This window comes from Sodiomyces alkalinus (assembly GCF_003711515.1).
Source record: "Sodiomyces alkalinus F11 unplaced genomic scaffold SODALscaffold_10, whole genome shotgun sequence".
Taxonomy (NCBI): domain Eukaryota; kingdom Fungi; phylum Ascomycota; class Sordariomycetes; order Glomerellales; family Plectosphaerellaceae; genus Sodiomyces; species Sodiomyces alkalinus.
Window position 1 is genome coordinate 879,439 of NW_021167088.1, and position 25,686 is coordinate 905,124.

Here is a 25,686-nt window from a genome sequence, read left to right on the forward strand (position 1 = left end):
CCCCACTTTGATGGTCATCTCCCCTGGCTCCCCTGGAGCCTACCTGTACATATCAAAAACCCTTTAGAATGTAATTAATTACGAAGTACGAACTGGGAAACGCGAGGGGCATGGCATAGAAAACTCCGCTAGTCGTGAGTTGGTCGGCGACCTTCTTTTATTCTATACCAGGGTCGGCTAGGTGGAAGGATCTTCGCGCCTGTCAACTGCCACCTTTATTTCCGACGTGTATCAGGTCGGAGCCCCCCAGGAAACCCACTATATCTGGCTAGAACAGGGGGCCGACCCTTAGCCCCTCCTGGCCCCCAAGTTCAGCTGTCAACCCCTTGAGCCCCCCTGGACGGTTGTATCCATATCGTGCTTGGTCAGGCTGAACATGCCCCCCATTATTATAACCTAACGAAGACTTTGTTACTACGAAGTACTAACAGGGGTCTATTCAAGACGCCAACCCTCCAATCCTCCCAACTCTATACCTACCAGCATTCGTACTCGCTGTGTCCTAGTTAGTGGACTGAAGACGTGTTCGTACTTGATCTCAAATGTCAAGAGATCTAATTAGGACTTGGCGTTTGGTTCTGACACTTTCCTCTCTGCTCCTGGGAAGTTCCCTCCATCATCCCGACCTGATCACGGCGACATCACCTAGAGACTCCGATTCAAGTAACTGCTCACATGCTAGAATGGCAAAGTTTGAAAGCTCTCGGCAAGACGGAGTTGTGATCCACGTCGTCCATGGCAAGACCAATCAATCGGATATCGGCCAAAGTTATTTCCGTTCGGCGGGATCAACTTGCACGGACCACATCAGCCTAAAGGATCCGATCACCACAGGTAGTTACGATACGTACCTCATCGTAAAACAACAAGCTATCGCGAACCGCGACGACGACCCGTGGGGAACGGCTTTGCGGTCTCGAGACTGTCCTTCCCGTATGGGTCATTCCAATCGTCCCAAGATGCGTTGAGTTGTTGCATGTACATACACTCTCCCACATAAGGCATCCTGCGCGGCTGTGCCGATCGGAAGCCGGAACTGCTCTCATCCCCCGATGTCATCCTTTCATTTCTGAGCACCATGGAACCGGATAACACCCACCTCGAGTCTGGGGCGCGCGCAATGCAGGAATTGGGGGCCTTGGCTTGTGTCACCTGCCGCTCCCGCAAACTGAAGTGTGATCGAGTAAAGCCGGCCTGCGGCCGCTGCTTGAAGGCGAACGGGGACTGCGTGTATCCCGAGTCGAGGAGAAAACCGGCCGCTAAACGTAGAAATGTCCGGGAACTGGAGGAGAGGTTAGGTAAATAGAAAACCTGTTCTCACTTTTCTTGATTAGTGCCCCATTTTAGAACCACGTCGCTCATACCGATATAATAGCACAAGTCGAAGGTCTCCTCAGGGAGTCCGGCACATCCACCACCGCTGGTCCTCCCAATGCTGGGCGCGGAGGCCCATCGTTCGGGCGTCATGATGGCTTCCCGGCTGACGTGGAAAGCCTACTAGCAGGGGAAGTTGGGCCTCCAGGAGTCCGTCCGGCGTCAGACGGGACGACACCCGAGCTGCCCGTTATGCCCGATGGTCACCCGCAAAGTGATTTCTCGAACATCGCGTTCACGGCGTCCGCGTCTCCCGGGGAAATCATAGGCCTCGGTCAGTTCGAGTTCCTTCCCCCTGTGGAACTGATGGAAGATTTGTATGGCTACATATGCCCCCACCCCCATGTTGTGACCTTAACCAAAGACTCATCGCTTGATAGGAACAACACCTATTTCCAACGACAACACCAGTTCTTCCCCATCGTTCACCCTGGTCGGTACTTCCAATCGTTCTACTCGGTGCCGCACATGCGACCCCCGATGTGTCTCCAATATGCCATCTGGGCCCTCGCATCCAATGGACACGAGAAGTACTCTCGATATCACGACGTTTTCTACAAACGAGCTCGGCAATACGCAGATGCAGATGAGCTGCGCGTAAGTCAAATATCCCAATCCCACCAACCCCTAAGTGCTACTACTCATCGGTGATTTCTCGCTACCGCAGGACACTGGTGAACATTTTGTGAGAGTGTCCCATGCCCAGGCGTGGGCGCTGATCGCCACAGACGAAGCGCGCAGCATGCTTTTTACCCGAGCCGCCATGAGTTCGGCAAAGGCGATACGACTGGTTCAGATGATGGGCCTCCACCGAATAGATGGCGATGGCCATGAGATGGCTCCGACTTTGGCGCCGCCTAAGGACTGGACGGAGGTCGAGGAACGCCGAAGGGCTTTCTGGGGTGTCTTCTCTATTGACACACATGCCAGTCTCTCAACGGGTTGGCCAACGCTGATCAACCCAGCCGATGTAGGGCATTTCGGCGATCACTTTTTGCTGGTGGTTTTTGGGCATTTCTTTTAATACTTTTTTGCTAACCCGTGGCAGATTACCACCACCCTCCCCGCGTCAGAGGAAGCTTTCAACGAGGGCAGGGACGAGAAGACGTGCACCCTCCCGGAAGCGATCAAGGGAGCGTCGTACTCTACGTTTGGGGGGACCATACTTCTCTGCCACATATACAACGAAATCCTCGCCCACGTTCATCGCTCCAAACCAAACGCGCACCCAGAAGACGTGCAGTACGGCGAGTTTTGGAAGAAGCACCGAGAGCTGGATAATATGCTCTCCAGCACGTTCATGTTCCTGCCCCCTGCGTTTCGGTCTCCTCAGAACCTCAGGAATCCTCCGGCCGTACATGCCAATCTGAACCTCCACGCGTCCGTCATCTGCCTTCATCATGCCGCGATAGAGAAGATCGACACCTATAATCTCCCTGAATCCTTGCGCGTCGCCTCGAAACTCCGCCTACGGATGGCGGCTGAGGAAATTGTCAACATTATTCGACTGAGCAGCCACAATATTAGCTCCGGATATGTAAGGAGAGAATTCGGAACTGCCCTCATGACTGACGAGACAAATCGCTGATACACAAATTATAGAAAAGCCCGCTTGCCGCGTTGTCGATGTATTGCGCCGCTTCGGTATACGTGTACATTGCGAAGCTAGACCCGCAGGCGGGCCTCGCCGATTCCGACATGAGCAACCTAGAGCTCATCTTTCAGGCGATGGAAGCTATTTCCCGAACGCACTTTATAACACGAAGCTTCCTTCAGCAGCTCTGTGCCGATGTTGAGCAAAACGGTCTGAGTTCCGTCATTCGCTTGCCCAGCCTAGCCGAGTACCGCAACCCTTTCGGTTGGCCGTCGTCCAATATTCCTCTTTTAGCTAGGAATCATCTCTCAAAGCACACCGACATCCAGACGCCATTACCAGGGAGGTTGCCACTCGAAGTTCAGACTAGCGCTTACGAACCGTCTCCCCCTCGGAGGCAGCAGAAAGTGGATGCCAACAACAGTCGAGATGGTCACGGCGGAGTTGCCACAAACTCCAACATGTCGAATAAGCGGAAACGGGTGTCGCCGGCGCCAGATGCTCCGGATAGGGCGACGGGCTACAGAGAACGTTCGTTTGACTACGTGTCGTCTGCCGCATTGATGCAGGCTCGGAACAAGAACGATTCCGGAGGCCGCGGGGCGTATGGCGGCGGCGGACTGCTAAGGGCTACGGGGACGACGCCGATGACCAGCAACAGCCAGGCTGTCGACTTGCCACACCGCAGAAATCTGGCAGCAGCATCGTCTTCAGTTTTATCCAATGGCGGCGACAACACAACCTCGTGCACCCCGACGGGAAACAGTAATGACTTTCGGGAAAAACACCACAGGACATCACAGAACGACCAGGAACGACACTCCAGGGATGGCGCGGGCAGTCGATTAGGGACCGGGGGTGTGGGCTTTGACATGCCAAGTAACTATGCATCATACACGCAAAACGCAGGCCTATTCAACCAAACAAGGTTTGTTGTTGACGCCTCGACAGGTCTTGAACCATGGCCTCTCCCGACGCCGTCAAACAACGACATTGCGTGGCCGACGGGAAACGAAACGGGTCATGGTCCCAATTACTAGGGTACACCGAATACGACCAAAACCCCAAGCGCAAGCTCATCGGGGGATTCTCATACTTTCGAGGTGGTACGAATCCGGGGATGGCTCTTGCGACTGAGACGTGGAGCTCTCCATGTTTCAGAACGGAGAGTTCGGGGGGGGACGTGGGTCTACAGATACGGATTCTTCGCTGACCCGCGGTCTGTGAACCCGTCTTTTCTTCCTCGCGGTGCGCAGCCACGTTCACCAGCAGCGTAGCTTCGCACACCCTCCACGAGCAACTGGTCATGGGCACGGTGGTTGCAAATATGCTTTGCAACAATATGTCTATCTGAATAGAGAGGATCTAAATTTCCACGTTTTTAGAAAAGTATGGCTTATTTCTGACTCTGCTTTCCCGAGTCATGGAGCATTGCATTCACGTCTATGGGGGACTGGGATCCCAGTGCTACGCCTTCGACTTGTGAGTCTACTAGAGGTAGACGACGCCCATGCTGACCTTTTCTCCACAGATGTTGCGCTTATCACGGGGGACGACCAGGCAGGACATTTGCCCCAATAAACTCGAGGTCCCAAGGATATGGCGGTTCTCATTGGCGTTATCGACAGCTTATGCTGATGCGTATCTCTCACGGCTCCCGCTGGAGTAGGTAGAAAGGCGCTGGAAGGCTGGTGGTTCAATAATGACCGGATAAAGTTTGAGGGTCGTGAATTTGCCGACAGGATAAACGATATTGGAGGATATACCACATATAAACGGGGTCGTTTTATGCGCAACATTGCTAGATATGACATTGCTGTGATGACGACTCGGGATGGAGAGACGCTCAATGGGACATGGATATCGGAGTATCGCGGCTTATGTAATCTCACCTTGACAGTACCTCGGGAATTCCAACTACCAACTTGCAAGTATTACCTCCTTTCATCCCAGATTAAGATATTTGCCTGGTATCAGGATGGGAATCGACGAATATCCATGTCATATATTGGTTTCGCTCTACCCTTCTTAACACCTACCACGTCCCTCATGACTCGCGAGGTCATAATTCTATTTACATCCAGGAACAGAACTCCTTAGATATGTATCCCCCAAACCATCATCACAACGACGACTTGAACAGCATCAGTCAATTCCCTAACATAATCCTCAACATCAATTTCCAAGTTTTCCACGAGGAGTCACCCCAGAAATCCGATGCACCTAGTCCCTTTCCGCCTTGCCCGGGGGGCGGCTTGGCCCTCGTTGAGCCGGTGGGCTAGAGCAGCATTTTCCACCACCAGGTCACTCGACACCAGACCATTCCAGGCCATTTTTGCGCGCGGTGGCACTTCGAATGGCCTTGTCATTCGAAAGCAAGATTTACCCCCAGAGGACCAATGGCCTTCTGTCCTCCCTCCGGCTATGGGATCCCCGGACCCTTACGCCAGGCAGCTGAACGGCATAGGTTCTGGCATCTCATCGACCTCCAAGATCGTCATCCTCTCGCCCCCGTCCCGCCCCGACACTGACGTAGACTACACCTTTGTCCAAGTTGGTATCAAGGATGGCTTCCTAGACCTAGCCGGGAACTGCGGCAACATGTCTTCCCTCGTCGGGCCCCTGAGCTTAGACGAGGGACTCGTCAAGAACCCCCCACTGCACCAGGACGGTGAGCACACCATGGCTTCCGTGCGCATCTTCAACACCAACACCTCCAAGGTGATCCTGTCGCAGTTCAGAGTCGACGGAACCCCGCCGCGCTTCGTACCTCACGGCGACTACGCGATAGACGGCGTTCCCGGAACGAGCAGCAGGATCACCCTCAAGTTCCTCGACCCGGCCGGCGCGAAAACCGGCAAGGCATTGCCGACGGGAAATCCAGTTGATTCCCTACAGCTCAGTGACGGTTCCTCCATCCCTGCTTCGCTTGTGGACGTGAGCAATCCTGCCGTCTTCGTCAGGGCCGCCGACCTCGGGCTGTCCGACCCTGAATCTCTGACTCCTTCCTCCATCGAGGCCGACGACCAACTCAAGGACAAGCTAGCGGAGATTCGACGAGCTGGCACGTCGGCAATGGGCTTGGATCCCGAGATTGAGAGCGTTCCCAAGATCGTTCTCCTATTCTCCGACCCCGGGTCACCTGATGTTGACGTTCGCTGTCTCGCCATGTCCATGGGCCAAGCCCACAAGGCCGTGCCCCTGACCATGGCCTTGTGTCTGGGCTCGTCGTGTTACATCCCCGGTACCATCGGCTTCGAATTGTTCCGTCGCCGGGGGGCTAGCGAAAAGAGCTCCGTGGTAGTAGGGCACCCCAGCGGCAGGGTCGAGATTGGGACCACTCTCAATGAGCGGGGCGAGATCGTGTCTGCCGATCTCCACCGCACCGCGCGAGTTCTGATGAAAGGGGATGTCTTCTACTGAGAGAAATGGATGCATTTACCTACTGTGGCGTCCTGTTTATATCCGTGGAGCTGTTTACGTCCATGGCCGTACGCGAGGACGATGGCCCGGGAGCTGGGCCGTTGGGGAGACCATGCCGATGCCGACCGGTTTCACTGTCGGTTCATGCTGCTCAAGGGCTCAAAGCCTCAGCTCATGCGACTTTTACAAGGGCTTTCCATATGATGACCTGCGTGCCCCTGAACAGGGCTAGGGCATGCCGCCGCTCGCACTGCACTCGGAAGACTTCAGAGCTGAGGGTCTGCAAAACAAATCCGCCGGGAATTTTCTTCGAAAGGACGAAGAACGGTGCGGCTGGTCGACTGTTCTGCAATTAGGCAACCGGATTTTTAGATTCATCTCCCTACAACCAAGCTTGGGGGAGGACCTTGGACGAGTACTTTGGAGAGACCATCGAATCGGGTTCGGACTCGACCTGACATGTATTGAGTGAAATGTTACTATGACCTAGACCCAATACTGGTAAATTATGACTACCTAGATAGACTCCTTCTTTTCTGTTGGTACGATGTATATACAAAAGCGGCTCTCAATTAATGGACTACATACGACACTCGGAGACTCCTGACGTTGGAATAGAGGAAACAAGCAGAAGGTCATGATATCGGGTTCCAAGTTCCAACCGGGGATTTGAAAAGAAAAAAAATAACAAAAACAGCTCAATCTCACATTTTGCACGGCTGATATCTACCAATAACCCCTAACACGTGCAGAACAGCAGGGCTCTTTTACTCTACAGCATTTCGAACGGCTTTTTCCAACCTCTGAGACCTCGGTGAACCATCCGCTTACCGGCCTCTCACCGAGGTGAACAAGCCCCCAAGTGAGCGGACTCCACCAATGTCTTGGCAGGTACAGTAACAAGGTATCCCGTACCATTACCGACGCGTCTCGAGTGTGTGCTCGGCATTGTCTACAAGAACATCGCCTAGTCGACTACCACTGGGAAACTTTATATTGACAACCTGCACTGCTTCTTCTTGACCACTCGTAACGGAAAACTTTTTTTTTTTTTTTTTTTTGGGGGGGGGGATCGAGAAGCTTGAGATCCGGGTGCTGTCACGATGCCCTTTCACCACCACAGCGATGTGCCACCATCGCAGCAAAGCCAGCCACAGCACCCCTACTACCCCATTGACGTGCCCATTTCACATTTTCGCGCCAACGAGACGGACCTGCCCCTCGTACTGGCGGCTTTTGGAGGCATCGTAGGTGTGGTTGTGATAGGAGCCGCCTGGATAGCGAGACGGACCAAGGTGAGGGGGTTAGATAGGTTCGCCGTGTGTTGGTTTGCGCTCTGTGAGTCCATCCATCCTTTCCCATGCTTGGTTGAGATCCTCGCTCGACGTATATGTGGCCGGTTTTAGTTGACTTTACGTGCATGAAGCTGGGTTCCTACACTGCTTCTTCGAAGGTATCATTTCCCTCTGCCCTCGAGTGACGAGTGGGATAACACATCTCTACGCTCTCGGGTCCCCGGGGACCCGGGCATGGGCGAGATCGGACTGACAGTCGAGTACACTGTAGGGTATTTTATCTGGAATCATAGCACCCTGGCTGGCTTACAATCCGTGTTTGGACAAGCATGGAAGGAGTACGCCTTGTCTGATTCTCGTTACTTGACTTCCGACCCCTTCATGCTGTGTGTCGAGTCCATAACTGTGGTGAGTCCGCTCCCAATGGGAACCCCCTTTCCCCCTTTTACCCCTCTTTGCCCCCTTTTTCCAACCTGGCTCGGATCTGGTCCTCCCATGGAATGAAGACTATGAAACGCGATGGGAAAGGGAGCAATAAAAGACCAACCAAAGGCAAGAAAAAGAATGAAACGCTGAGGACCGCCGGGGCAAAATCACACACAGATCGTCTGGGGCCCCCTTTGTTGGGCCATCGTCTTCGCTATCGTCACGCGCAACGCTCTCCGCCACCCACTCCAAGTCATTATGTGCGTGGGCCATTTGTATGGCGTGGCTCTGTACTACTCGACCAGCCTGACGGAGAGGGCGATGCATGGGACGGTGCATAGCCGGCCCGAGTTTCTGTATTTCTGGGTGTACTACGTTGGTTTCAACGCGCCCTGGGTCGTCGTCCCGATGGGTATGTTCCTCCTTCTCGTTTTCCTTGCCAGCCAGGCGGATTTCCCCCAGGCGGATTCCCCGTTGTCTAGATAACAGCAGTTCTGCCTGCGAAGACTCCAGAAAGGACCATTGGCCAGACGAGGTCCCCCGAGAAATCTCTGAAATCCATCATTTCAAGTGCAAATGCTAACGAGATCACGATGGAACAGTCTTGCTTTGGCAGAGTATGAGTTCTATTCGGGAGGCAATCGGTGCATTGGAGAGGGAGGAGAGCGGGAGGAAGAGGAGATAAGAAGCCTCAAACAGCGAGCCATCTTTTTGGGGGTTATTCACTGTAAATTTAATTGTTCTTCGTTGGTCTATCTTGTGGTGTTGTGAGTGTCGTGTCTGTCAATGCCCGGGTGTCGACGAGTCTCCTACACGTACTGGGAGAGTATTTGTTCGTGCGAAGACGATAGTGGTCACAATACTTGCACGGACAGGAATTATTCCACCAAAAGTCCCTCGCCACTGCAACCCACAGGGCGGTGTGCGATGCATTCAATCAACGGTCTGTACGGAGCACTACACCTACACCGTTTCTGCGCAGTCCTCCAATCACGTCGGCATCCTTGACACGACGGATTTTACAGCGCAGGGATCGGGTGGAAAAGGAAGGGGAGGGGTAGGGCAACCCATTTTTAAAGGGTTACAAGGCTGAAAAAGTAGGAGGGAAGGAAACGGTGGAGACGAGTGAAGAAGGACTCGATTGTGAATGAACAGACAACTTATCACGAAGTCGAAGTTGAGCCTCAACCCGGACGAACGAAGCTCGCTTCTGGCTTTCGGACATACACTACTGTACACACTGCGAAACGAAAATCTGGGACGACTTGGCAATTGGCCACTTTGCCCCACCCAACCCGAACACCGCCCCCTGAGCCGAGTCAATAAGCGCCATTGACGGAGGCTCAGCATCAGCATCAGCATCAGCATCAGCATCAGCATCAGCATCACCAGCATCATTCACTTCTTTTCACTCATCACTGAAGCCGAAAGAAAATGGGCGAGGCAACTCGCGACCCGAGCCCTCCTTTGCCCTTAATAACGGAGGTGGACAGGTTGATATTGACAGAGTCGGATGCGGACTTCAAGCCACACGAGTGGGACCAGCTGAGAAAAACCGTTGGTATGCATGCTTGAGAGGCTGGATGCGACAGGGTCGATGGATGAGATGGATGATATCTTCCGGCGTCCATGGCGGTGACCGAGCTCGAATGATTAATGAATTATTTTGCTGACCCAAGTCTTCCCCTGAACTGCAGAAGCGAACGATCTGGAAGTTTTCAGGCGCTGGCCGTCGGCCCAACGCAAATACATGCAATGGACGGCTGAGACGATAGCCGAGTACGGCTCTATAACAAATTACATCCTCGCCCATCGCCTTCCCAAGTCATGGGGTTCGCCCCCTTTCACGCCCGTGTCGACGGTGCCCTTCGAAAGCCCTGCAGATTACAGGGTTCTTGTGAACGACTGGCCGTACGGGTTCACCCCGGATATGACCCATCTCGTCGTATGGACCCGCACCCGGATCAAGACGGAGCGGGTGAGGGGAGACTTGACACCGGAGAGCCGGCGCCTCATCCAGGACTTTGTGGATCGCTTCTTTGTGGCCACGGTCGGAGAGGATGGTGAGAACCGCGTCATATGGTTCAAGAACTGGGTGGCCCTGCAGAGCGTGAGGAGTTTGGAGCATATACACGTCATTGTTCGAAACCTGGACCCGGAGATCTTGAGGGACTGGACCGAGGAGAAGTCGTGGCACCGTGGGGAAGCCCCGGAAGAGAGCATGAAATGAGGGCGACGAGGTTGACGAGGGTGACAAGGGCGACGAGGGCAGAAGACTAAATGTCCGAGTCGGGCGAAAGATGAGCGAGCCCCATACATAGCGTTAGAAGCAATAGACCACTCTGAAGATCGGGGCCATGAGCAGTTCGGTCCAGACACCGGTCATCACCAAGGGCGGCGTGAAAGATCAAGCCGCCCTCCGCTGTTTTCTGTTCCCTGCAGGTGCCGCGGCAGGAGAGTCGTTGGCACCCGCCAGGCCGGCCATCTTCCTGCCAGCACTCACCAGCCCGAAGCCAGCATAAGCGCCGTACGCGGGTACAGCGAGCCAGAGGAACCAAGCCCAGTTCCCGAAGAGGATAGCCAGAACAATGGATGCCCAGGTGACCCAAATGATGTCGAACATGTACTCGGTCAAACCAGGGGCGGCGAGGTCCTCACCGGCCGTCTTGAGGGATCTAGTGGCATCGTACTTGGGCCGACCCGACTTTTCCAGGACAAGTTCGCAAGCGAGGGCCGGCACGGAGATGAGAATATACCAAAAGAGGGATCGGGACTTGAAGACGAAGTAGAAGAGAAGAAATGCGACGTGGACGATAGCGGAGCCGAGATGTAGATTGTTGAGTGCGGCGGCATTGGACTTGGCGCGGTCCTTTTTCGCTTTTTGGGCCATTGTGGTGAGCTGAGATGAGCTGAGAGGTAAAAACGAACAAAGACCTTATGTTTCGAATAACAGCCCGGGTTTCAGTGAGGAATGTGGTTTCTATAGATGGCGGAAGTGTTGGGCGTGGTTGATGGTGACGACAGGGGAAAGAAGGTAGACTTTCGTGGTCAGACAAAGACCGATGAGGACGAGGACACCATGTAAGGAAGACGGTTGGTTTGTGGCTTGTGGTACATGGTACAGGCGTTGGGGAATTCAAGTGGCTGGAGCCGGTCAAACAGAGTACGTACCAGGTACTTAGTACTTAGTGTACGTTCTCAATACCCGCCCACTTTTCTTGTTGCTAGGGACCGCCGTTCATGATGGCGTCGCGATGACCAATCAGGGCAAAGGCTCCCAAAACAACCTCAACGCCATGCACCCTATCACCACCCCATTCACGCATTCACACAGCGCGTGCGAGGCAATCGCTGTCAACACTTTACCCGCCACACTTCTGGTCGTCTTCGTCATCTCATCTTCCTTGTCTTTACGACCAAACCCTTTCTCCTCTCCCTGCCATCTCATCCCCTGCTTCTTCCTCTCTTGGTTTTCGTTTTTTTTCTTTCTTTCTAATGCCATAGTATTGGGCGTTATGTGCCTTTAGCTTTCGCCTCTAACCCACGAAGCATCACCTCCCTATCAACAAGGACTACGCTTTGCGAATGGATGCACACATCGAAAGACGGTAGCTTCTGTGAGGCATTCTCCTCCCTCTAGAACGACCAAGTCTGCACTGCTGCCCATTATTGGGACGTTAAGAAGCTCCACACACTCGGGTGATTATCTTGTCTGCTAACGCCGACGCGTCGCACGATCCAAACAACCAGCCCACCACGACGATTGTTATTGACATTTGGCCACTCCCTGTTCTTCAGTCACGAATTATCCGACGACTCATAGCTACGAGTGCCCGCCCTTCGAGAGAACACTTGGCATTATCCGAAGAAATCCGCCACCTTCCGCCTTGTTCATTATTTGTTGGCAGAATCTAAAATACCTTGTTGATTCAAGCTCCACCGGCCGACGAACTTGCATCTGCCTACTTTGGTGGCTGGTCGCATTGAGAACGGCTTACGAACTATATCGCTTCTAAGCTGCCCCTCTCTCCCTCTTCTTTTTCTCCTCTGAAGGGAAGGGATAACTTTATTCTCTTCGTCTCTTCTCCATCCTTGCCTTTGAGGAGCGCCGCAAAACTCAACACAAATACTGCTTTGCAACAGACTTTGCCTAGCTGGTGGACATATTGGCTGGCCTACTCGGAGCTGGTCACCACAAAGGCAGTTGGCCGTTTTTCTCGCCAGCCACCTTGCAGTTCTTTTCAGCGCTCTCATGGTGCCCACGCCGACTTCTTACCCGACCCGGTCTAATTCTCCTGCGCCTCCAACATGGCGCCGTCGAGTGCTACCATCACCAATCTGCTGCGGCAGGTTGTCTACTATCACCTCGACAACAATTCATACGAGAACGCCCTCTTCTTCGCCGAAAAGCTAAACGCCCAAGACCCCAGATCTAGCGAGTCGGCCCATCTTCTGGCCCTTTCCCATTTCCGTCTTGGCGACATTCGATCGGCATTCGAAATTAGCCGGCCAGCAGCTACAAAGGGATCCAACCTCGGCGCTCTGTGGGTATACGCGCAGTCTTCTTTACGTCTCGAGCGGTACCGTGAGGGGATAAGCATATTGGAGAAGACGAAAGATCGATGGTCGGGCAAATCCAACTTGGGAAGGCACTCCGCCACGAATCGATCGCTTTCGCCCGACGAGCCGACTGTCCTCTGCCTGTTGGGCAAGCTGTACCACGCATACGATGACCACAAGCGAGCGATCGAGTGTTTCGAGAACGCGCTCAAGCTCAACCCATTCATGTTCGATGCTTTCCAGGCCCTCTGCAACATGGGTGCTACTGTCAGAGTGCCCAATATGTTCAGAGTGACCGACTCGCTGATCCACTCTTTCGACCACGAATCGGCCCCTCCCACAGACCCAAGAGAGATGCCAACGGCTAATCCTCTTGACCTTGCCTCCAAGAAGTCGTCCGCGCGCAATGTTCTCGATACTTCCGACCCTTTTGAACTGCAACGCTCCTCGGCTCATCAGGAAATTCCCTCTAGCTTGACCGCATCATCCGCTGAATCGGCGGAGAATGGCTTCATGTCCAGAATCACTGCGGCCCGCACAAGGCTGGCCTCTGCATCAGTGACATCCGCGAACGGGGATGGGATGGAAACACCCCCCGCATCGGCTTCGACGGCCGATACTCATAATTCGCGCTCGAACTTTGCCGCCGAAGCGCCCCAGGCACCCGCGCGCAGGACACGCGCGACGCAAGCGGTTGACCCTGCTTTCGCCGCCGAACCGCCACCCAGGATGGGCCCCAGGGCGGGAACGAAGAGGCCCGCCGGGAGTAGGAGCCAAGAGAAAGAGTCGGACCAGCACACCGAGGCACTGCCCGATCAAAACGGAGGCATGTGGCGACCGTCAGCTGCGGCGTCGCAGAGGAAGAGGACGGTCTCGGGCCACCCCGTGCAGGCGAGGCAACAATCAGAAGAACCGGGCCCACAACGAAGGAGCGCGAGACTGAACATGTTCAAGCCGTCCGTCACCAAGGCCAACTCGGGCGCCGCTACTATCGGCACGACCGCGACGCGAGAGTTGAAGAAGGCCAGGCCACCCATCTCACGGGCCTTCCGCCCCGGCTCCAGCGGCTCCAGCGTAGGGAGGGTTGTTAGCGGGAACCGCACCTCACGGTTGGAAGACAGCGGAATGGATGTCGATCCAGCAGAATCCACGCGCCCCAAGGATCCTCCGATGGTGCAGCAAACATTCACGAAGATGCCACCACCTCCCGAGTATGAGAGCATCAAGGTCGAAGAGGCTCTGCGGTGGATCATGGAGTTGCTCAAGAAGACAGCATCGGGGTACTTGGCATGTTCGCAGTACAGATGTAAAGAAGCCGTGCAAGCCTTTAGCACCCTTCCCAGGAGCCAACAGGATACGCCCTGGGTCTTAGCGCAAATGGGGCGAGCATACTACGAACAGGCATTATACTCGGAAGCCGAGAAGTTCTTCTGCAGGCTGCGAGCGGTTGCGCCGACGCGACTGGAAGACATGGAGGTCTACTCGACGGTCCTCTGGCACCTGAAACGGGAAACGGACCTCTCATTCCTCGCGCACGAGCTTGTCGACGCGGCATGGACGTCGCCCCAGGCGTGGTGCACTCTGGGCAACGCGTGGTCTCTCGTTCGGGACCCAGACCAGGCACTCCGGTGCTTCAAACGCGCCACGCAGCTGAACCCCAAGTTTGCCTATGCGTTCACCCTGCAAGGCCACGAGCACGTGGCGAACGAGGAATACGAGAAGGCGCTGGCTGCGTACCGGCAAGCTATTTCCGCGGACCGGCGCCACTACAACGCGTATTACGGCATGGGCAAAGTGCACGAGAAGCTTGGCAACTACGACAAGGCCCGGATCCACTTCCAGGCGGCGTCGACCATCAACCCCACGAACGCAGTCCTCATCTGTTGCATTGGCAACGTGTTGGAGAAACAAAAGCACCTCCACGCGGCCCTGCAGGCCTTCACCCGGGCGACCGAGTTGGCCCCACGAGCGGCGCAGACTCGGTACAAGAAGGCCCGAGCGCACCTCGCCATCGGACAGCTCGAGGCCGCCCAGAAGGAACTGTTGATTCTCAAAGACCTTGCCCCCGACGAGGCGAATGTGCACTTCTTGCTGGGGAAGATGTACATCCAGACCGGCGAGAAGCAATCGGCGGTGCGGCATTTCACCATTGCCCTGGCGTTGGATCCCAAGGTAAGTTGCGGAAAAAGCCGCCACAAAGATTTGCTGTCTCTCGGAACCAGATTTTGCTAACAAATGATTTGAAATTCAGGCAAGTCAGCAAGTTAAGGAAGCCATTGAGAGCTTAGAGGACGACATTGACATGGACGATTCTATGATGGACTGATGAAATGTCACGGGGCGGCATTTTTGAGTGATGTTCCTTGCTTGTCTGATGGCGCTTTGGGCTGCGGCGCCGGAATTAGAGGCGCTCTTTCCCGGGGCTGCTTCTATATATTTCGTGGGTTACGGCTTTCGGTTGGGAACTTTTTCAGTTGATGGGAAGTGGGAGGGCTTCGTACTTGGGACACTGAACTCAGCGGGATCGCATCGGGGACGTGACGAAGTCGGACACGATGACACGACGGGTGCATGCTAATGGATAGGATGCATCACGGCATTGCATGGTTTTGGCGTTTCAGGAAACCTCATGAGAAGGACGACGGGGCGAGACATGGAGAGATTTGGAGAGGCCGATAAAGATTCGGGCCTGAAAGCGATAGGATCCGAGCCGAGAGGGTTGAACAGGGTTCCCGAACGGGCACCGATGCTTGTTCATCGGCCGGTTGTACAAAATATCACGGGAAGGAAACGGAAACGGACGCTTAAGCGCTGAGACTCAAGGCCATGGCTTTGATGCTTGTTTCCATGCCGTTCCATAGCGGGGTTGTTTTAAGTAGCGAAAAAGAATTCACCGAATCGTTTAGACGTATGCGAAGCTTCGAAAAGTGAATTGATTGTATGGTCTCCCGAGACCATGAACGGGGAGTGGTCGATTTTGAAGAAATGAAGAAAAATTACGTGTGAATCGAGAGGCGGACACCGAGTCCGGGACATCCTATCGGATAGCGTATCAGTAACATCGATCGTTTGAACCGGCCGGAACGGAATGGTGGGAGCTCGGACCACATTCCTGCCCCGCTCTTTCTCCAAAACAGAGCATTCCCGCATGCAACACGAATTAAACCCCTGACCTGCCAAAGAGCAAACCAGCCAGAAAAACAAGACATAAGACATAAAACGCGTTATTATCATACCAGGAAAGAGCGACTTCCAAACCACAGTCCAAAAAAATAGAGCCCTTGCCATTTTCTGATTTTCCAGACCCCACCGAAACTGGCTTAGCGCCACAAATGCGATTTTTTTTTCGCCTTACTGATCGCACCTGCGCAATCAGTAGTAGGTAATCTGATTCCCCCAACTAGTCTAGTCCTCTTATTTACCTCTTTTCCCTCTCTCTCTCTCTCCATTTGCCATTTGTCCCTCTTTCTACTCCGTTATCCCGCACTTATACCATACCACTGTTTTCCATCAACGCCATCCACCGTGATCTGATCACATCCCGTCTTCTTCCATCAATCAAAAGTATCTCCATCACTTTCTAATCTATCACAATGACTGGACGTAAGTACTTTTCTATTTTATCTGCCTGTCTTGATGTATTCTCGGGGCGCGGTTCGGGCATCAAGGCCGGTCCATCGCGCCTCGGTGATGCACCTTGACGCGCCTTCTGTCCCCACTCCATTTCTCTTCCCAGTCGATCCACAGCCAGTGTGCATGGGTGGTTCACGAACCTCAAAAGCAAAACACACCCAAAGTCTCGATAATCTTTCGTGTATTACTGTTGCAAGACGTTGTACTGACAATTTCTCAGGCGGCAAAGGTGGCAAGGGCCTTGGCAAGGGCGGTGCCAAGCGTCATCGCAAGATTCTTCGTGACAACATCCAGGGTATTACCAAGCCCGCTATTCGCCGTCTTGCCCGTCGTGGTGGTGTCAAGCGTATCTCTGCTAGTAAGTTTGATTCTCAAGTCGGGTAATAATCCGGGTCGATGCTAACATGCTATCCTCTAGTGATCTACGAGGAAACTCGCGGTGTCCTCAAGTCCTTCCTCGAGGGTGTTATCCGCGATGCCGTTACGTACACTGAGCACGCCAAGAGAAAGACTGTCACCTCCCTGGATGTTGTCTACGCTCTCAAGCGCCAGGGCCGTACCCTCTACGGTTTCGGTGGCTAAACAACCATCCGTTCTTTCTCCACTGGGCACATGCATTTGCCTGCTGGGTTCTCTATTCTATTTGCCATCAGATTCGCTCCCGGTCATGTGCATGACCACTACTCGGGACTTTTCGGACTTTGGGTGTTGATGGCAAGGATAATCGGCAAGGGCATATGCTGATGGGTTGAAACATGGCCCAAGGGGAAGGTTTCCATGGCAGGGCCTGGTTGTTCTGGTTTTATTATGGCGTTGGGCGGGACATTATGAACTTTCGGGACACGAGATACAGTAGGCGTCACGGTATGACGCCGACGGAATGAATACACATAACCATCATAATGGTTCTTTTGATCATAAGTTTTTGACAAGAATACAACACGGCTGTCCTATTTCTCTCCATTGGGTATCTGTGTAGTATTCATAACAGCAACATAACCTTCCAGGCCCCGAAGCCACATCATGCCAATTATCTTCGTATTCCCAACTTCCACGACTGTTCGCTACAGGTATTTCCTGCCTGCAGCGGCCACCCTTTGTCGGAACACAGGACTTGTGACCTCCATATTCACTTTGTAAAACGGATTCATAATAGCCTTGATCCAGTTCTCGTACACCTCAGCAAAGAAGTTCTTGATGGCCTCCTCGGTAGCTGGACTTGTCGGGTTCGCTCCAATGGCGGTGGACGAGCGCGAGGTCGGTGGACCGGGCGGCAGGGCGGGCTGGTGGAGGAGGAGAAACTTAACGTTGCCGGCTGTCACGAAACAGGACACGTAGTTGTTGAAGAACCTATCGACTACTTTGAGGTACCTTTAATGTGTATCGTCACTCGGTCAGTGTTGTCATTTCGGAATGAAGCAAGGAGTGCAGGTATGCTGCACGTACATTTGCCCTTGCGCCCATTGCACTTCTTCTACGACATCGAGGCTGCTGTGCAGAATGAACTGATTCAGATGCCGGACTTGCTCGTTAAACCGGGACTGGCCATCGCCGCCTTGCTTAGAGGTGCCGAACTCGTGCTCGAACAGCGGGTTGTCTTGGGTTCCGACTATGGCGAAGTAGTAAGACATGGTCGAGGGGACACAAGGCCCGTCGGGTAATTCTGCCGTTGATGGAAGCAAGTTACGTATAAGCTGCGATCGTTCGATTCAGGAGGGACGGTTGGCTGAGTCGCGCGTCAATGGGAATTTGATCGTACATCTGGGAATCGAACACGAACGAGGTGTGTCGGTGTTCCGCCAGCGTACGAAGTGCGAGGTACGAAGTACAACAACTGTGGTGTTAATAAGGTAAACTCAAAGCGCAAAGAGCTCACCGAATGGAACGCGGGGGAGTTCCGCCCCTGGCTTGCTGCAACCTTGACGGACCCAATTCTCTCCACGTTGAGCGGGCAATAGGTACAAAGGTACCCGATGGGAATTCGACGGCGTGACTGGTTAAAATACCTTATTGGGGGTATTCGGCTTGCATCCAAAATTTACTCTGTACTCCGTAATGCTTCGACGGTCAACGAACCAAACGACCATACTCTACCAGCACGCTTAATCCCCCAAGGGAACTGGCAACGTCCCGTCCGACCGTTTTCTGGCTTCCGTACATCTACATCTCACTGGACCATACCGCCGTCCCTGCATCGCGACCGAATTCCCATCTCGGCAGGAGCCGCCGCACTGCTTCCCGTCACGCCATGTTCGGCCCCTTTCGCATCACCTCTCCGCTCTCAGGCGGCCTCCTCTGGAAGATCCCCTGGCGGTTGTCGAAGTTCCAAAAGAGGCGGCAGCGGCAACGTCTCCGTGCCGTGGACTCGGTCGTCGCGACGGTGGATGCGGCACTCGCGAAGAAGGGTGTGACAGTCGCGGCCGTAGAGCATTGGAAGAAGGAGATGCCCACCGAGGCGGAGATGCTGCCGCGCGACAAATACACCATGTTTGACCGGAAGGAGAAGAGGTACAGGAAAGGAATCCACAGTAAGTCTTTCCCTCTGCGCCGCCTGCTTTCTGTCAAGACTTCTTTTCTATCGTTGCCGGTCCTGTATGCTAAAGGCGTGCTTGTGACAGAGCTACCGAAATGGACGAGGGTTTCTCAAAGACTCAATCCACCGGGTTATTAAGCGGCTTTCCGGCTCTAAACAACGTGAATACGACGATCGTTGCTTCTATGCTGGGTCCTGTGTCGGAGAGTTCTTTACTCGGATGGATGCCCTGCGAGGCTTACGACTCTCGGGGATACGGAGACTCAGCTCGGATACATATCTGATATAAACTCGACAGCTACAGTGTGTTGTTTTTAAGCGACTTGCAACAGCAATCGCAGTCTTGGTCTGGACAGAGAACGGGCGTGGGGAAGCATGGGCGGGAACTGCTATTGTACAATACCATGTAAAGGGTGAGAATACATACCCCGGGTCTTAAATGCAACGCATCTCAACTGGTCGAAAGGAGAAAACATCTGCCCTTTGAATAGGTCAAATATTGAATCATTTATCAAAGTCAATGCTGCCGATATATTGAATGCCATGTTGTCATCTTCTCGAAGCCATCCCAGGGTATCTATGCCCAAATTCCAGAGAACACCCAGTGTTGTTGTTGTTGTTGTTTTGTCGTCACGATCCCTCATGTTCCACCCTAAGCCGCGCGGCCCCGGCGCTTGTGATCCTAGGAAACCTATTTCAACCGTCCGTACTCGGCCTCGGGCCCCTTATTCTCCCTACTCTCACGCAAGCGCTGCTCCTGCTGCAGGGCACGGCCAAGACCGCCACGGCCCTCATCGTAATCCTCGCGGTATTCGTCGCGAACCTGTCCGCCGCTCTTGCCGCGGCCGTACTGGCGGCCTTCCTCGAATCCTGGGTCCAGGTCGGTCCGGATAACGCGTTCGTCGAGCTTGGTCCCGCCGATGTACTTCATGCAGTCGAGGGCGTCCTGGTGGGTGTAATATTCGACGAAGCAGAAGCCGCAGGGCGTTTTGTTAAAACGATCTAGTCCCATCACAAGGCGCTTAATCTCGCCGCACTTCGAGAAGAGCTCGTAGACCTGTTCTTCTGTGGTGTAAAAAGAACTGTACGCAATGGAGGGGGAGATAGCAAAATTGCGCGGTTAGCAGCGGGGAAAGGCGACAAAGAATAGACCTGCTGAGACGAAGGGTGAGGACATACAGGTTGCCCACGTAGAGGGTCGTTGCGTTTGCGAGGGGATCTTCGGGCACAGGTTGAGGTTCGTTATCATCCATGGAATCTGTTCTTCTTCGCCTGGTCTGTTGTGTAAAGTAAAAACCGAGTCAGAAATCAATTCGCACCAAGCGGAGCATTTGTTGAGTATCTGCCATGTTGTCGAAGGGTAACAGACCTTATTTTGAAAGTAGGCGCTCGGCCGATCCAAGCGATCGACTGTACTTCGCACCATCGTCGCCATGTTGACACGATATAGCTGGAGAAGCTTGGCCTGGATGTGTCTTGAGTAGGAAAAATGGGCAGGATCTGAATTGACGCTGCAAAACACCCTTATGCTTGCCTGCCTGCATGGGAGCTCTCACGAGCGGCAGCCTCAGATTGACGGGAGCTTAGAGCCATGGCACGTGATGATAACGATATCGTCCCTGTTGGGATCAAGGGATGTCACCCTGTACGGATACGGATATGTAATAATAAAATATTATGTCTGTCGCCTACCTCACCTACCTACCGACCTACCTACCTACCTTACACAGGTACAATTCCCCCAAACAACACAGCACCGTCGAAACTCGAGGGCCGGCGCTTTTGCATCCTTCTCTTTGGACGGCGACAGAGGCCTCAACTTTGTGACACCTCGCGTACGTCCAAACAGTCGCCATGCCCAAGATCAAAAGCTATACGGCTCCTTGGCTGGCCCAAGGCCCAGGCCAGGGCCTATTTGCTGCGCCATCCGAAGCTCAGTCGCCTTTCACCTCCAAGAAGAAGAAGATCCCGGGTACCAGGCGGCCGATTGCTCATCGTGGCACCGAGGTATTCGCTGCAGTGGGCAAGGAACTGCGATGGGCAGACTTGGCCTACTTGAAGGACAAATGGACGGCCAGGCAGGATCGCCGGTCACCTGCCCGGGTCAAGAGAGAGGGATCTCAGTTGCCTTTCATGAACACGCAGGATGGTTCCACGCCATCGGACGCTGACTTGTCGGCTGCCCAGGGCTTTCGTGTAGGTTCAAGGTTTTACTTGTCGTCGTCATTGTCATTGCCACTGCCATTGCTGTTCACACGATTTTGTGTTCGCTAACTTTCGGGGCGACGGCATAGACCATCAAAACGACCGTAGCCGACAATATTCGACAGCTGGTCATCTCCCCGAACTCGGACTACCTCGCGATTCTGACCTCCCATACCGTCCACGTATGCGTTCTGCCTGACCCGTCCCATCTTACATCCGAAGATACCGGACCATTAAAGCCTAAGATCTGGACTCTGGGACCGACCACCCACGTCACTTCACGCTCGCCCGTGGCATCAGCGCTATGGCATCCGTTGGGCGTCAAGGGATCCTGCCTGGTAACCGTGACGACGGATGCTATTGTTCGGGTCTGGGAGCTATCGCTCAAGAACAGGTGGTCCTTCGACACGCCGACTCTCTCGATCGACCTGAAGAAGCTCGCCGACGGTACGAGCCTAGACCAGGATTTCGCTGCTTCTACGATGAGCACCAACACAAACTTCTCCCCAGACGTTTTCGAGATGGAGGTCGCGTCGGCATGTTTTGCGGAACGTGAATCCGGAGGCTGGAGTCCCATGACGCTCTGGGTAGCCATGACCGAAGGAGACGTGTACGCCCTCTGCCCCCTGCTGCCACAACGCTGGTCTCCGCCTCCCGCCCTCATCCCCTCCTTGTCTGTTTCCATCGTTGCCAACGTGGCGGCGATAGAAGACGACCCCGACGTTTCAGAGCGCGAGAGGCTACTTGCGCATCAACAGCTCGAGTGGATGGGGGAGGTCGACGCACAAGAACCTCAGATCATCGATACGGGCTTCGGGGAAGCGCCCGTCGAGATCTACGCCCGGCCCTCGAAACCCGGTGTCGTCCCTAGGCTACAAGGGCCTTTTGAGCTCATGGCGGACCCTGAAGGGGGTGATCTAGATAGCTCGCTGACAGATATTCATGTCATTGGCCAGAAGATTGAGGCCGAGGGACTTATGATGGGCGAGGAAGACGACCTCGTTCTTGACGAGGGGGCCCGGGAAGGGCTGTCCTTGTCCGTGGTCTGCCTGCTCTCCTCGTCTGGTCAGCTGCGCATCCTGCTCGACCTGGAGGGCGTCGAAGCCCAGTGGCTGCCTCCCAAGGGAAAATCCAAGATTGGACGGCTCATGCAGGATGCTGCTGAGCCGGCATCCCTGCTCACGTTCCAGTCGATCGATACCATGGGGCACAGTGAGGTTGCAGAAGGAAGCTGGCCCATGTTCTCACGCGATGTCATGTCACGTTACGCGTTTTTCGTGACGCACCACGCAGGCATCACCTATGTGTCTTCGACACCCTGGGTGTTCCGGCTCCAGGGCGAGCTCCAGGGCGCGTCCGAGGTGGGATCCGATTTTCGACTCCGGCTCCTCTCGAAAGGACGGAACTCGACCCGCGAGAGGCTCTTCACGCAGCCATCGGCCGACGTCTCCGTTCCGTTGGCAGCGTCTGTGGCCATACAAGACGCGGACACTGGCTACTTCTTGCTCTCGGGCACACCCTACGAGCCCATTGCGCTGACGTTCGAGACGCCGGAAGAGGATTTCCCCCTAGATCGCGATCGCGATCGCGACGAAACGCCCGTACCGGAAGAGAAGGTCAGCGACATGCAGCCGCTGGATTTCTACGAGCCGCGACCAGCATTTCAGCCACCGCACGCCTTTGATCAACAGTCGGCACTTCCTGAGCTTCACGGCAGGCTCAAGAGCTCTCGGCATAGGGCCCTCCTCGGACAACAGATCAGGCTGTCCCCGGTCACGCTGCAGATATTCACCGATGCGCACAGGGTGCTGGGGGAAGAGACGTACAAGCTAGCCACGGCGGTAGCCGAGCTTTTCAGGCGTTGCACCTCTCTACAGCACGAACTCCGGGAACAGATCCGGAAAGCGAATGAGGTCAAGGAGAAGATCGACAGGATCGCGGGTCACGACAAGGACGGCGGGGAGGAGGAGAGCGACGAGGTGAGGTTCGAGCGACGCATCACGAGGGCACAGGAGAGACAGCAAGAGTTGGCGGAGCGACTCGAAGGGCTGCGGAGGCACGCCAGCAAATCGGCGACGCGGGAGCTAAGCGCCAAGGAGAGGGCGCTGGTGGCGGAGGTCAAGAGCATGGAAGCGAGCCTCCTGGGGCCGGCATCGCAGGGCGGACAGGTGCTGAAACCACAGCACCAGCTCTCACGGCGGGTCGAGGAAGTGGAGCGGCTGCGGGATGAGCTCACGGGAGAAATCGAACGGATCCAGAAGAAGGAAAGCCAGGATGGGCAAGGGCCCAAGGAAGAAGGGTCGGGGTCGGCATCACCAGGTAGAGGAAGATTGGGAGGAGATTTCCGGGTACCGGCCGAGATTCGGAAGGCGAAGATGCAGCAGGTGATGGGTCTATTGGCGCGCGAGACGGCGCTCGTGGAGGCAGTGAGTGCTCGGTTGGAGCGACTGCAGGTGTAGGTAGGGGGGGAGTGCGTGGTCATCTTTGCTTGTACGATGAGCGATGATTTTTTTGTAATCAGGTTTGTAACAAACAATTTTCTGAAATCCCCAGCAAATCACAGTCTGGCTTTTTTGCTGGTATTTATTCGAGGTTCGACGCACGCTCTTCGAGTCTCGCTTCAGCTGCCATCGTTGCGTTTTGCCGCAGTGTTCAAGTCGACGACTTGAACAGGTTATTTTCGAGAATCCTCTCCTCCCACTTTTTGGGGACTGGAAACCTTGCCCCCAATCATTGTCTCGGACAAAGGCCAGAGGAGGCCAGAGGAGGCCAAAGGAGGCCAGAGGAGGCCAAAGGAGGCCAGAGAGAAGGCTGACATCAGTGGTGGGGAAAGTGAGACTTTTCAGCTACGTCTGCAGCGTCTGCAACGCAAGAAGACGAAGTTGCCTATAACCAACAGGATCATGAGGTCCTTTTTGCCTCGATATGTGACGCAGGAAGCATGAAGTCGCTGGCTAACAGGGGTGGGAAAAGAAGCCCATTCAGGACGAGGCAAACACGGGACGGGGTTCATTGGACAGTGGTGTCCGGTTTAAAGGTAGCACTTGGGTTGAGGGTGACGATCTCGTACAGAGCCAACAAGGATCGTGCGAACATTCCCCCCCAAAAGCAGGTTCAAGTGCATATCTCTTCAAGCCACGGGTGAGGAGGTATGAAATAGGCAATAGACCTAGACCGAGGACACCGACCGTTCACCGAGGTGACCTCAATCCATTCACGTAATCACGTTTGAAGAATCAAAGAACCGAAAACGACAATATCTGTACCTGAGGAAGGAGAAGGAACGACTGCCCGAGAACCCGACTGTTTTTCGTACCTTCCCTTAAGGTAAGGTAGTTCGTCGGTAGGTAATTGTACAACGGCAACCGTGTACCGGTGTACGTTGTAAGGTAATTTAGTGCTCCCTAGGTACCTACCTTAGGTAGGTACTCCGGGAGTTTATCTCTTCTCCGTCTTTCCCATCAGTGACCAAAGACGATCAACATCTCTCCATATCATGCACACAATCAAGGGCACACACGCATGGAGTACACACGCATACGCACCCGCCAGAGGGATGCAGTTTATTCGGAGCACAATGAACAGAGAACCTAGCGAGACGTCTGAGATGCAGCACCGTCGGAACCATCGAATGCATCTGTCGAAACATCATCCCGCCCATCGTCTCCCCATCGGTCCCAAACGACACGACAAGCTTTCGCCTGACACGTCCTTTTCAATGACATCTCTTCCTGTCCATCTCGGCAAAGGAAAGAAGTCCGGTAATAACTTACGGTAGGTATGGTATGCCGCTGGCCCCCGTGGCTACCCAGGTCCTGTACAGTCTCAGTCTAGCGATGTCCGGTAAGGACAGACGGCAGAAGTTGCTGGAATCATCTGCCGGATCGGTCTGTGAGGTGCGAGAAGAGTGGTGTGACGGACGGGCGAGCGGTGAGTCTGCATTCTGCATTCTTTTCCCCTTTATTTTTCTTCTTTTTTTCCTTTCCTTCAACTGTCCGTTCCCTTCTCCGGCGTCACCCTATCGCCTATCGGATGCCCAGCCCCGGCCCTGGGCTTCTTCTAATCGGTTCCCGGAGTTTCCCAGGCACATCCCCACGCCTCGTCGCACACATCGACTTTTGAATGGCTCAATGGTTTGCGAATATTAGCCATTCCGTCTTCCATACGGTCGGTCGCCCTACTTCGCCCTATTGCCGTTTCTTGTTTGCCCAGTGTCCAGGCTGGGGTTTCGCAGACTCTTCCTATGGATTCTCGTCTATGGCCCAAATCTCTGCTCGGCCTACCAAGACGTAACGGAATACCATACATACCTAACCACGGTGGCAAGGTTTCGGAATCTTCGTCGGAAAACTGACCACCTTGTCAAAGGCGGGATCCAATGAATTCTTGCCCGCCTCACTTCACACTTCACGTCGCGGGAGAGACCTTACCCACCCACCCGCTTCTCCACATCCTCCGGCCCCTGTCAGCGTCCAACCCGCCGGGTTTCCTTGCATATTAATTATATCTTACCGGTAATCCCACATTGACAATGTGGCTAGAATGTACGGATACATATGTGTGCTGTCCAAACAATTGGTAAGTGTCCGTATAAGATGGCGGTCGCCCTAATTAAGGAGACCTATCTATGTAAGGTCGCCCCC

At 54.3% G+C, this 25,686-nt stretch overlaps 13 protein-coding genes across 13 annotated transcripts; 9 read left to right on the top strand and 4 right to left on the bottom strand.

Annotated features, from left to right (window-relative positions):
* Positions 1 to 704: 704 nt before the first annotated feature.
* Positions 705 to 4,179, top strand: SODALDRAFT_54461 (hypothetical protein). Its single transcript, XM_028615467.1, has 6 exons — positions 705 to 1,298; positions 1,376 to 1,691; positions 1,755 to 1,971; positions 2,042 to 2,344; positions 2,423 to 2,911; positions 2,977 to 4,179. Exons 1-6 carry the CDS (start codon positions 1,079 to 1,081, stop codon positions 4,006 to 4,008), a joined length of 2,577 nt encoding a protein of 858 aa, XP_028463732.1. The 5' UTR covers positions 705 to 1,078; the 3' UTR covers positions 4,009 to 4,179.
* A 746-nt stretch (positions 4,180 to 4,925) lies between these two features.
* SODALDRAFT_346109 (methylitaconate delta2-delta3-isomerase) lies at positions 4,926 to 6,391 on the top strand (the record flags this gene model as incomplete). The annotated part of the gene is made up of 2 exons (XM_028613238.1): positions 4,926 to 5,241; positions 5,272 to 6,391. Exons 1-2 carry the CDS (start codon positions 5,186 to 5,188, stop codon positions 6,389 to 6,391), a joined length of 1,176 nt encoding a protein of 391 aa, XP_028463733.1. The 5' UTR covers positions 4,926 to 5,185.
* Positions 6,392 to 7,402: 1,011 nt separating this feature from the next.
* On the top strand, positions 7,403 to 8,449 carry SODALDRAFT_54514 (hypothetical protein). The gene is made up of 3 exons (XM_028615468.1): positions 7,403 to 7,729; positions 7,818 to 7,844; positions 7,958 to 8,449. Exons 1-3 carry the CDS (start codon positions 7,495 to 7,497, stop codon positions 8,188 to 8,190), a joined length of 495 nt encoding a protein of 164 aa, XP_028463734.1. The 5' UTR covers positions 7,403 to 7,494; the 3' UTR covers positions 8,191 to 8,449.
* SODALDRAFT_328313 (hypothetical protein) lies at positions 8,374 to 8,793 on the top strand. The gene has a single exon (XM_028610658.1). The coding sequence runs from the start codon at positions 8,434 to 8,436 to the stop codon at positions 8,596 to 8,598; it is 165 nt and encodes a 54-aa protein (XP_028463735.1). The 5' UTR covers positions 8,374 to 8,433; the 3' UTR covers positions 8,599 to 8,793.
* Positions 8,794 to 8,992: 199 nt separating this feature from the next.
* Positions 8,993 to 9,686, bottom strand: SODALDRAFT_54521 (hypothetical protein). The gene has a single exon (XM_028615469.1). The coding sequence runs from the start codon at positions 9,508 to 9,510 to the stop codon at positions 9,103 to 9,105; it is 408 nt and encodes a 135-aa protein (XP_028463736.1). The 5' UTR covers positions 9,511 to 9,686; the 3' UTR covers positions 8,993 to 9,102.
* A 122-nt stretch (positions 9,687 to 9,808) lies between these two features.
* SODALDRAFT_328314 (hypothetical protein) lies at positions 9,809 to 10,488 on the top strand. The gene has a single exon (XM_028610659.1). The coding sequence runs from the start codon at positions 9,863 to 9,865 to the stop codon at positions 10,340 to 10,342; it is 480 nt and encodes a 159-aa protein (XP_028463737.1). The 5' UTR covers positions 9,809 to 9,862; the 3' UTR covers positions 10,343 to 10,488.
* A 31-nt stretch (positions 10,489 to 10,519) lies between these two features.
* Positions 10,520 to 11,002, bottom strand: SODALDRAFT_283281 (DUF788-domain-containing protein; the record flags this gene model as incomplete). Its single annotated transcript, XM_028608397.1, has 1 exon — positions 10,520 to 11,002. One exon carries the CDS (start codon positions 11,000 to 11,002, stop codon positions 10,520 to 10,522), a length of 483 nt encoding a protein of 160 aa, XP_028463738.1.
* Positions 11,003 to 12,420: 1,418 nt separating this feature from the next.
* Positions 12,421 to 14,998, top strand: SODALDRAFT_362789 (TPR-like protein; the record flags this gene model as incomplete). The annotated part of the gene is made up of 2 exons (XM_028614496.1): positions 12,421 to 14,844; positions 14,924 to 14,998. The coding sequence occupies 2 exons, from the start codon at positions 12,421 to 12,423 to the stop codon at positions 14,996 to 14,998; spliced, it is 2,499 nt and encodes an 832-aa protein (XP_028463739.1).
* A 1,174-nt stretch (positions 14,999 to 16,172) lies between these two features.
* On the top strand, positions 16,173 to 17,332 carry SODALDRAFT_328318 (histone-fold-containing protein). The gene is made up of 3 exons (XM_028610660.1): positions 16,173 to 16,275; positions 16,526 to 16,663; positions 16,724 to 17,332. Exons 1-3 carry the CDS (start codon positions 16,266 to 16,268, stop codon positions 16,885 to 16,887), a joined length of 312 nt encoding a protein of 103 aa, XP_028463740.1. The 5' UTR covers positions 16,173 to 16,265; the 3' UTR covers positions 16,888 to 17,332.
* On the bottom strand, positions 17,246 to 18,155 carry SODALDRAFT_300199 (trafficking protein particle complex subunit 2). The gene is made up of 2 exons (XM_028608878.1): positions 17,752 to 18,155; positions 17,246 to 17,676 (listed from the first exon to the last, which is right to left on the bottom strand). The coding sequence occupies exons 1-2, from the start codon at positions 17,934 to 17,936 to the stop codon at positions 17,370 to 17,372; spliced, it is 492 nt and encodes a 163-aa protein (XP_028463741.1). The 5' UTR covers positions 17,937 to 18,155; the 3' UTR covers positions 17,246 to 17,369.
* Positions 18,156 to 18,398: 243 nt separating this feature from the next.
* Positions 18,399 to 19,321, top strand: SODALDRAFT_300201 (mitochondrial ribosomal protein L31). Its single transcript, XM_028608879.1, has 2 exons — positions 18,399 to 18,833; positions 18,924 to 19,321. The coding sequence occupies exons 1-2, from the start codon at positions 18,554 to 18,556 to the stop codon at positions 18,974 to 18,976; spliced, it is 333 nt and encodes a 110-aa protein (XP_028463742.1). The 5' UTR covers positions 18,399 to 18,553; the 3' UTR covers positions 18,977 to 19,321.
* A 208-nt stretch (positions 19,322 to 19,529) lies between these two features.
* Positions 19,530 to 20,091, bottom strand: SODALDRAFT_283446 (nuclear cap-binding protein subunit 2; the record flags this gene model as incomplete). The annotated part of the gene is made up of 2 exons (XM_028608410.1): positions 19,530 to 19,920; positions 20,018 to 20,091. 2 exons carry the CDS (start codon positions 20,089 to 20,091, stop codon positions 19,530 to 19,532), a joined length of 465 nt encoding a protein of 154 aa, XP_028463743.1.
* A 468-nt stretch (positions 20,092 to 20,559) lies between these two features.
* SODALDRAFT_300209 (hypothetical protein) lies at positions 20,560 to 23,672 on the top strand. Its single transcript, XM_028608880.1, has 2 exons — positions 20,560 to 21,034; positions 21,133 to 23,672. Exons 1-2 carry the CDS (start codon positions 20,693 to 20,695, stop codon positions 23,500 to 23,502), a joined length of 2,712 nt encoding a protein of 903 aa, XP_028463744.1. The 5' UTR covers positions 20,560 to 20,692; the 3' UTR covers positions 23,503 to 23,672.
* The last annotated feature ends 2,014 nt before the right edge of the window (positions 23,673 to 25,686 follow it).